General features: G+C 42.5%; 2 protein-coding genes across 2 annotated transcripts in view; both read left to right on the top strand.

The window, feature by feature from the left end:
• pparaa (peroxisome proliferator-activated receptor alpha a) overlaps positions 1-9,266 on the top strand; it is a gene marked incomplete in the record, with an annotated part of 15,884 nt that extends 6,618 nt beyond the window's left edge. The window contains 5 exon segments of the mRNA XM_035675293.1: positions 5,682-5,820; positions 6,610-6,809; positions 6,898-7,167; positions 7,306-7,549; positions 7,667-9,266. Coding sequence (XP_035531186.1) covers positions 5,682-5,820; positions 6,610-6,809; positions 6,898-7,167; positions 7,306-7,549; positions 7,667-7,911 — 1,098 coding nt within the window.
• A 500-nt stretch (positions 9,267-9,766) lies between these two features.
• cdpf1 (cysteine rich DPF motif domain containing 1) overlaps positions 9,767-10,753 on the top strand; it is a 2,364-nt gene continuing 1,377 nt past the window's right edge. The window contains exons 1-2 of the mRNA XM_035673083.1: positions 9,767-9,973; positions 10,206-10,317. Of these exons, the coding sequence (XP_035528976.1) occupies positions 9,861-9,973; positions 10,206-10,317 (225 nt within the window). The 5' untranslated portion in view covers positions 9,767-9,860. The remainder of the gene's footprint in view (positions 9,974-10,205; positions 10,318-10,753) is intronic.

The raw sequence follows: 10,753 nt of genomic DNA, 5'->3' as shown, positions 1-10,753 counted from the left end.
CCTGCGAGGGCTGCAAGGTGAGACATGTGGAACGGTTGTAGTGCAGCCGGTTACAGTACATATTGTACATATCAAAGGACATACAAAGATATTAATATAAACATAAAGACAGAGACGATCCCATTCAGATTGATGATAACGTGCTGCAAAGGTATAAATGTCTTTGGTGTCTCTGCGTGTAGTTGTGCAACTGTATCAAAGGTGAAAAACACAACACAAACATGCACACACGTGTATGTGTGCACTTACATGCTTGCACAAACGCATCAAAAGCTTGGCATGCAGGGACACCTGACCTAGAGGCCAGTGGAAAGTTTCTGAGACACGCAGCCAGGTCATGTGAAGTGGGGGACACAGTGGCCTTGGTTGACTTGTCACCTCTCCCCTGCTTGGCACAGAGTGACGTTAACACACACACACACACTTGGAGCTGCTGCTACCACGGAGCCCTGCTGTGTTTAGTACTAAATATTACCTTCTAATGGAGTCATCTCTGATAAGAGAAAGGAATGGTAGATCCTTGAGGGCTGGATTTGTTGAGCTCAGCGGGAAACTTTCTGTGCTGAAATTCCTGAGATTCTTGAGACTTTAAGGAAGAACAAGAATGTCATTTGAAAGTCAGTGTCTCATACCTTTCTAAGTCGGTGGCTTGTTTTTGCTGCTAATCTGAGCCTTTGTTTGCTATTTTGGCACGACTTTTGAACTCGTGACCTTTCCTGCTTTAAAGACTTCTCCCATCAGCTGCAGCTCCACCTTGAAATTGTGTTTGTTTTAAGCCACAGCAACTGCATAATGATTAAGAAATCCAGACATAATTGTTTCAGTTGCTACTGGTGTTCTCCTTTAGTTTCTTCCCTGATCACTTCCCCTGCTGGAGAGAATCTGCTTTTTCACTTCTCTGGACTGATCTTCAATTTCACTCTAATCTATGATAGACAGAGGAGATGGATTCTGGCTGGAGGCTAATATTTCACAATTTACATTTCTCTGTCTAAGTTTTGCAGAATGGCCTGTCAGTTGCACAATGCACATCTGTGTGTTTATTGAATGCCTCTAAACTGGTCATATTCCTGCAGGGCTCTGGTTTATGACCCGCATCTCATTCATCAGAATCAACACAAATAATGCTCTTCCTGTCCGCCCTCATGTCAGACCGCCGCTGTTCTAAAGCAGGGACACGGAACTCCGAACTGTTGCACGCTGCGCATGTGAGAGGTGTATTTTGACCGCGCTCTGTTCCTGAATTCTCTGACTGATGATATTGTGCCAGCATGGAAAAGTCTGGCTTGTGATATGTAGCAGTCACAGATCACAGTTTCCATGCTGGACAGGCCCCGCATATCATTTTCAACACCTCACTTTAAAAGAGGAGCGCTTCATAGTGGGGATATGATTGGTATGTGCTGTGATGCCATGGTGCGAAGTCTGTGGTGGTGATGGTATGACGTGTGTGTGGGACGTTTAGAGCAGCAGGACAGCCAGAGAAAGCCTTCAGTAATGGAAAGGTTAATCACATCACCTCTAACTGCTCAGTAGGTAGAGGTTAGTTGGAATTGGTGTGCCACAAAGAGGCCTTCTCCTTCAGACCTTCTTACTGTGTTTCTAAAAGACGTTTGCCCTTAAGGAAGCATTGCACAATAACTTATTGCTTACGTCTTTAGTCTTGTTATTCACCTCACAGCTATTATATTGCAGCAAAAGTACTATCCTCTGGTTGTGTCTGTACATTCATGTGCAGACATGTTAAGACATGCATGCTATAAACACACACATCTGTTTTTTCCTCCTTGTGCAGTATTTTTTATGTCTGGACCTTCACATTTCTCCCTTCAGTGTTTTCATTTAAAGATTACAGCTAGTTCTTCCCACAAAGCTATTTTCTGCGGTTCAAAAAATAACAAAACAAGCAACGTGTTAGTCATAATAAACCTTAATAACAACGTACCTTCGACATAAAGGTAGACAAGACCTTCCGTAAGATGATGGCTGATGCTGTATTGCGTGACTCCAGATACAGTGGGGAGAACAAGTATTTGATACACTGCCGATTTTGCAGGTTTTCCCACTTTCAAAGCATGTAGAGGTCTGTAATTTTTATCATAAATCATTTATCATTTATCCGTATTGAGACATCAGAAAAACTAGAACGCTAATATTTGGTACAGAAAGCCGGTTTGTGTTGCAATCTACCAGAGATCAGGCACGGTTTCCTGATAAGTGCGTGACCAGGGTTGGTTTTGCACCACACTGCAGCAGGGCATTGGTTTCGGCTCAACTCCTCCATACAGATCTTCTCCAATCCTGTCACGGTTGCGGCTGTCTGTTGTGGCAATACGGACGTTCAGCTCCCCTCGGGGGCAAAGATTTTCTATTGGGTCAGGTCTGGGAACTGGCAAGCCACTCCAGGACGTTGAGAATCCGTCACTACCCGGAGCCCACCTTACGTTGCCGGCTGGCTGTGCTGTCTTCGGGTTGTTGGTCATGGCTGGGAAGACCCAGCCACAACCTCATCCTTCAATGCTACTTACTGAGGGAACGGAGGTTGGGGCGAAGGATCCCTTCGCGAAGGGACGTGGCCCCATCCAGGTCCGTCCCCTCAAATACGGTGCGTCCGTGGCCTGTCCGTTTGCCAGAAGCACTCTCCCCAAGCACGAATCAATTTCACTCCATCCGCGTTCGGGGGGGTTTTGGGGGGGGGGGGGGCGCACGGTTGGATGTGTGGTCTTGGGGGTTGCTATCTCACTCCTTCTTGCTTCTCAAACACGGCAGGATGGAGTGTAGACCAGAACGCTTATGTTTTGTCTCATAGACCACATGACGCTTCTCTCCATCCTCCTCTGGACATGGCGTCCAGAGTTGGTCCATTGGCACAACTTCCAGACGGGGCCCTGGGACATGCACTTGGCTGAGCAGGGACTTGCTTGCGCTGCACGGATTTTTGAATCCATTGAACCGGCGTGTGGCTTACTAATGGGTGTTCTTTGAGACTGTGGTCCCAGCGTCTCTTCAGGTGCATCGAAGTACCTGCCATGTAGTTCCTGGGCTGAGCCCACCCTTCCTCATGGATCAATTGATGCCCACGAGGTGACGATCTTGCGTGGAGCCCCAGACTTGAGGGAGATGTGCGTCATCTTGAAATTCTTCCATTTTCTAATAATTGCGCCAACAGTTTTCGCGCTCGTCACCAGCTGCTTGCCTATTGTGCCTGTAAGCCCAGTCCCGAGCCTTGTGAGGTCTAAATTTTGTTCCCTGATGGTCCGTTACGCAGCTCTCTGGTCCTTGGCCCATTGTGGAGAAGAGTGGAGATACTGTCTTGATTGGTGTGTGCTTTCTATACGGTACAGTCAAGACAGTGCAAGTTAATAACCAGGTAGAGACGGTTGCGGAGACACAGGAAGGCTTCTGCTATAAGAAAAAACCTACCAACAGGTCCTGTGAGAGCCCGGATTCTTCTGGCCCTGGTGCGTGAGTACTGGCTGGTAGGTGATCAAATACTTATGTCATGCAATAAAATGCAAATTAATTATTTAAAAATCATACAATGTGATTTTCTGGATTTTTGTTTTAGATTCCATCTCTCACAGTTGTGTACCTATGATAAATATTACAGACCTCTACATGCTTTGTAAGTGGGAAAACCTGCAAAATCGGCAGTGTATCAAGTACTTGTTCTCCCCACTGTATATATTGCCAGAAAGCACATATTCCCTTCTTGACAGTGAGGGATGAGGAACGGTCTGACTGAAATTTCAGTGATGTACAAAGGTGTGTGTGTGTGTGTGTGTGTGTGTGTGTGTGAGCGTACGTCAAAGGGATCATAAGTTCTGGCACATGTGTGACATCTGTTAGCATGTGTTGGCCCTTTGCCCTGTATCTCAGCCTGTGTTGGAGGGCTGCAGGATGTCTTGTCCAATCAGGGTTCTTCTCCAGAAAGGTCAGAGCTTACTATACACCTTGAAGCATATCTCTCTTTAAATATAGATGTAGTTCCACTATATAGTCCAATCCAAAATGGTATATAACACAGGTCCTACCAGGGTTTAAAATGTACAGAATGCATGGACATTATTATAAGGGGCTGCAGGTGTAGGTGTCTGACATGGTGTAAACTCTACATATCAGATGAATAGCTGCTCACTGGGTATTGATGACCTTGATTGATCAGATTTCATGGATAGATATTAGTGTGTGTGATGTGTACAAAACAACCAGTAGAGGTGACACATTCTAATGGGTTCCTGAGAGAGGAGGAGCTTGGCATTGTAAATTAGTATTAGTATTAGTAATTAAAGTATCTGTGGGTCAAACTGGACTCTAAATCAATCTTTAAAAGTCATGTGAAAAACCATACAAGAAAAAAAAACCACTCTTATTACAGCATTGTAACATTGTGGAAAAATATAATTTATGGAGCTTTGAGAATTAAAAGAATTTAAAATATGCTTGTTTTACGTGTGTAAGGCTTTGCGTGGGCTCGACCCACCTCCTACGCACCACTTTTGGACAAACTGTGCCGTCAGTAAAGCAGAGGTCCCAGACTCAGATTGGCTTGGGGCCACTGCTGGTATTGACATCTCATAAGGAGGGCCACTTCAACATTCAAGTACTACAAGAAAACACAATATTCTGAAAATAGTTCCTTTACAAACATCATACTTAAAAAGATTCAAACATCAGTTTCTATACATTGACATCAAATACAACAAATGAGGCATCTATAGATATAAAGGTCTCATTCTAAGGTTAAAAAAGCATAATGATTCTTATTTTCACGTGATTATAAACTAATGAAATTATACCTATGAATATTACATTCTATTTCTACCAATACATCCTCCTAAATGTTACACAATGGACCTTTAACATTACATTTTCTGTCAATGTATTCTATCTTTTTCTACATGTATATTTGTATCTGTATATTGTCACTTGTAATGTTTATGTTTTTGTTACCTGCCTTAGAACTGCAGATGTAAATTAGCATTCTTGCTAAACTCCAGCATGTTCATATCTTGTGTTTTTATACTGATCATGTTCATTAATGTGCTCTGGCCCTGGCAAATAAACAAATAAAGGAAAGATATCAATAAAGACTCAGTGACTGAAAATGACCTGTTCATGAGTATAAATCTGGATTCCTAGACTTCCTGGTCTTTGGGTCACTACACAGTATTTCTAATTATTTATACATGAAAGTATTAATAAATCATTAATAAAAATTATAAAGCATAGTAAAGAACAAAAACCTTCTTGTTAAAAAGGCTGTGTGTCTATATGTTTTGTACATGAGAAGGGTCAGCAAACTAGAGGCTGAGCCGATGTTTTAAGTAAAGGAATACACAGCCTTGGTACCCATACATCTTATAATAAGAGTTCAAGAAAGGTATTAAAATGACCATGTTTCCTAATAATACTAGTAATAATAACTGCTTGCAAGCAAGTACAACAGGGTCCAGTCTCTCCATGCAATTCAGAACTACATTGCATGGAGAGACTGAAAAACTAGTGTTGTACACTGAATAAATAAAGTGTCCTTGCACTGTGAAGTAGAAAGTTATTCTCCAGCTTGTTGAATGGTGTCATTGCTTAATGCAAAACTGAATTCTGGTTTAAAAGTGTGGCGAGGGTGTGACATTAGTATTTATTGTGTGTTTTTTATTGTGTCACTCTGTCTCTACCAGGGTTTCTTCAGGAGGACCATCAGACTAAAGCTGGATTATGATAAGTGTGAACGCAACTGCAAAATCCAAAAGAAGAACCGCAACAAGTGCCAGTACTGCCGATTCCACAAGTGCCTGTCTGTGGGCATGTCCCACAATGGTAAGGCCAGCGACCTCCAAATGTAGTGTAACAGTAGTACAAGCAGAGAAGAGTCATAAAGTCAGTTACACAGCACTGGCTAATATTAGCCACAATAAACTACCAGACCAAGTTAGCAGCAAAAACACTGAGTGTACTAATTTGAGCAAGACCGTGTTTTATTGCTTACTTTCAGTTAAATGTGTTAGATTATTTTTCAAAACTTTAAAGTGTATACTGCCTATCGCTGTCAATTAATGAAATCTTAATGTACAGTGAAACGCTTTTATAGCAATGAAAAAAAACGTTAAAAAAAAAAAAAGTAAGCATGCAGTTACATAAAACTGCTCACATCGTCCTCAGCCGACGTTACAGTATGTGTTCTGTACAGCAACAGCAGGAGTCCCTCTGTGATTTGGCTCCAGTTCAGTGTGCTTTACATTGACTGGGTTTTTATAGAACAGTGTCCTGGTGGAGCCTGCTTGACATTGAGAGAACACAGGCCCATATAGCTCCACATCTGGCCTGTCATCTGCACTGACTGCTGAGGGGTCATTGGGTTTGTTACGATGGCCTCCCACTGCAGACAGAACAGTGTAAGAAACCTGAGAGGCAGACGACATGTTGTCCTCAGAGGAGGGGAAGGAATGTCGAATGTGGGTGAATGTTTGTGTGTGTTTTTCTGCACACGCATGCATGTTTGCTCTAGCCGGAAATATGTCTCTGTATGTAGTTTCACTGTAAAATAAGATACCTACCATTTGAAAACTCTTGTAGCTGCCGCTAATGAGAAATGTTTCTATGCACCAGCTATCCGGTTTGGTCGGATGCCTCAGGCGGAGAAGCTAAAGCTGAAGGCAGAAAGCAAGATGGTGGAGAAAGAGGTGGCAAGCCCCATGTTGGACGACCACAAGATTCTGGTCAGGCAGATCCACGAAGCCTACATGAAGAACTTCAACATGAACAAGGCGAAAGCTCGGCTCATACTGACCGGAAAGACAAGCAAGCCGGTAAAGGGAAAAAATAAAGCTAAGAACAGAATGTATTCTTTATTCTGTATCTTCACCTGACAGCATCCTCCGCTCTGTCTTTCCCCAGCAGCCTTTCATCATTCACGACATGGAGACGTTCCAGCTGGCAGAGAGGACGCTAGCGGCCCATATGGTAAACGGTGACTATCCGGAGCCCGAGAGCGGCCTTCAAGGTGGGGAGGTGGTTCCGGCTGGTGAGTGTATGGAGCTCCAGCAGAGGGAGGCTGAAGCCAGGCTCTTCCACTGCTGCCAGAGTACCTCGGTGGAGACGGTCACAGAGCTGACAGAGTTCGCCAAAGCGGTGCCAGGTTTCCAGAGCCTGGATCTGAATGACCAGGTGGGTTCAGAGCTGTCATTTGCCCTCCTGTCAGCTCATGTGATAAGTGTGGCCTTTACTTAAATGTGAAAAAGGAGTTAGAGACACAAAAAACACACATCTGACCACATGCTGCGGCCTTCCTACCTGCCCGTTTAGGTGACTCTCTTGAAGTACGGCGTTTACGAAGCCCTCTTCACCCTCCTGGCTTCCTGCATGAACAAAGATGGCCTCCTGGTGGCCCGTGGTGGAGGCTTCATCACCCGAGAGTTTCTCAAGAGCCTCCGGCGGCCATTTAGCGACATGATGGAGCCCAAATTCCAGTTTGCCACACGCTTCAACTCCCTGGAGCTGGATGACAGTGACCTGGCCCTTTTTGTGGCTGCCATTATCTGCTGTGGAGGTAACTGACATCATGTGGGAAATTATGTTTAATTCTATTCAGAAATGTGTAAAAAAAATTAATCCCCCCTTTTCTCACTCTTCTTCTTTCTCCCTCTATTTGATCCCTTCCCTCCAGATCGCCCAGGCCTGGTGGACGTGCCTCAAGTGGAGCAGCTGCAGGAAAGCATCGTTCAGGCACTACGGCTCCACCTGCTGGCCAACCACCCGGACGACAACTTCCTCTTCCCCAGACTGCTGCAGAAACTGGCCGACCTCCGGGAGCTGGTCACCGAGCATGCTCAGTTGGTGCAGGAAATCAAGACAACAGAGGACACGTCTCTGCACCCGCTCCTGCAAGAGATATACAGGGATATGTACTGAGCACATAGCACACGGTCATGAACAAGGACATGTATTTGTATGCCATTCAAGCATGCATATCATGCATATCGGTGTACTGTGAGTAGATTATTGTGCAGCTTCTGCGGATGCACGCTGCTGTAATCTGCAGAGGTTGCATTGAGACCATGTGACTTTCTACTGGAACAAAAACAAAATGTTGGGTAAAGGCAGCTCTTGTAGGTGGCGTGACTGCTTCCATGAAAGGGGGACACGGTGGGGAAAAGACTTTTTGATCTTACACCATAGATGTGTAGAGGTATTTCTTTAAATGCATTTGACCTTGGAGCATCCAATCGCTACGGATTGGGTCCTAGAGGCCGGCTTTTAAGACACAAGTACTGAACAAAAGCTAAAGAGGGAGTAGGGAATGCAAATTTGCCTATCAATAAAAATGGCAGTAAGTTGAGTTGTGGTGCCAAGAAGCAGACAAGTTAGAGAAGTTATAACATTTTTAACCTTTGAGGCCACTCAAATGTTAATTGTGCAAAAGATGCCATAATTCAACACATATTCTTAATATTTTGGATATTTAGTGTAAATTATCATTTATCATTTGGACTTAATATGGTTGTCATACCCTTATATTGTGTACTAGTGCCTTATTGATTTCCCTTGACCATTTTGAGATGAGTGGTTGAAGAAACACCGGCATCAGTATTCACCAAGTGCCATAATGTCTCAGCGCCTGAGCTCATGTTTTCTCTATTTTGACCACAGATACCTTCAATAGAGTAGCATTTGTAACCATTAAGTAGGTGTATAACTATTTAGTATTGGACCAGGGAATGTTCTTACATATTAAATTGCGAATAATAGTGCATTTTAAGTAGGCAGTGAAGTAAAGGGAGCCTTACTTCTACTATAAGCAACCATCATTTGAATATGTAATTCCATGTTTTATGTATTTATTTTAATCCTGCATTCTACTGTTAAACCTGACACAACATGATAGCTCATCTAACCTATTTCTTTCAGATCAGTGTTACTGCCATCAACACACATTGTTTTCAATAAAAAAAGTGCATTGGCCAGTATTGAATATTTTGACCACAAACACAATTATCTGTTAAGCTGGTTTACGTTCTATTTTGTAAATATAAGAATATGGTGACCACAGTGAAAGGGATGCGTGTATGTGCACACAGTAAAAAAAAATAGGCCTCGAAAAGACATTTGCTGTGCTGAGACTTCACCTCCCGATGTAGCACTGAAACGTTCTTTCCTATGATTAAAATGGTTTATATTTTTTATTGTTTTAAAAAATGCATTTGCTGTTTCAATAAAAGGAATCGTGTTATGTGGTAGCCTGAAATAAACTAATATATTTGACTGAATTTTATTTGCATTGCCAGTATTATCTGTTTCTCTTATTCAGACCCCACTGTTCAAATAAATCGGCTAACAGGCCTTTTTCACTGCAGATATTCTGAGGTGTGTAGCAGGAGAAGCACAGGTGGAATTAATAATGTTAATCATAGCTTGTGTCCCATTAAAACATTTTATTATTAATTACATCTGGGCTTTGCCTTAAATCACATGTTGAAGTATTTGCTGTAATATTATATATATTATTTCAAAATTACCTATGACATTAATTTACTATGCTTTCATATAAATGTATATACAAATATCTATCAACATGCATTAATTAATAATACTGTGAAACTCACAGGTTGCCTATACATTTGTACATAAATAATAATAATAAATTAAGGTGAATTAGCTATGGTACTTAGAATCTCTCGATATTTTTGTAATTAAATAACTAATTTTATTTTATATAATTGTATAACTATATTGTACTACACGCTGCTCTGCTCCCCCAGTCCGGTAGGTGGCGGTAAAACTTCGTCAAACAACATGGCTGCACTGGACACGAAAACCAGGAACAACTTTATTTTCCCCTAACTCCCCTTTGCTCCTGAACAATGGAGCACACTACAAGTGAAGCCCCTCAGAAAACATTTACTTGCCAGTTGTGTGGTTTAAGTAGCCCTTTCACTTACTACGGCCAGAAACCACCAAACACCAGAGCCATTGTGTAAGTGAACAAAACGCTCCGTTGCTAAGCGCTTTGGAGCTAACTATGCTAAAGCTAATGTGTTAGCAGCTACGTGTAAAAAAAAAAAAAAAATTTAAAAAAAAATAAAACGAAATTAACCTTTTGCTACTTGCACGTTGAATTTACAGCCGTTTGTCCTCTGTGAGCCACATGTATATAAGTTGAATTAAACTATAATTGAGCGTTAATGTGTCTTTCTGTCGTCCATCAGGTTGCTTGAGGAGTGTTTTGTGACCAGGGATCCCTTCAGTCCTGACAAGGAGAAGTTTCTAGTTCTGGGCTCCAGCTGCAGCCTGTGCAGCGTGTGTGTCTGCGCTGGATCGGTGAGATGTCCTTATAATTCAGCTGCTGCTATCAAATACATATGTGAAACACGTAATTCAAGTTTTATCATTAAAGATTAAGGCCTTATGCACAAGTGTTGGCATGCTTCCTCCAGGGGGGACAAATGACAGCAGTCCTGATAAAAGAGTGTGTGAGTCTGTTACATGTAGCAGAGGGCAGATATTGAGTGTGTGTCCTCCTGCACTCAAAATGCAACTGTTAAATGTGTAACTGCAATGTTTTGGGACAGAAAAAGTAACATGGTGAGCGTGGCCATCGCTTAAAGCTTCATTTGAAAACCAGGCTGTGCTCCTGTGACAGTTTTCCACTTGGCATTAAAGTTGACCGTGTAGATCACTGGTGAAAAACAACATGCATCTGTGAGGGTTTCCTCAGATGACTCTGTAATCATGTGGCATATATATATATATATAT

This window comes from Morone saxatilis, unplaced genomic scaffold (assembly GCF_004916995.1).
Source record: "Morone saxatilis isolate NCDOM2014 unplaced genomic scaffold, NCSU_SB_2.0 Contig10, whole genome shotgun sequence".
Classification (NCBI taxonomy): Eukaryota; Metazoa; Chordata; class Actinopteri; family Moronidae; genus Morone; species Morone saxatilis.
The sequence above is the reverse complement of the archived record's forward strand: the minus strand, read 5'-3'. Positions and strand labels throughout refer to the sequence as shown.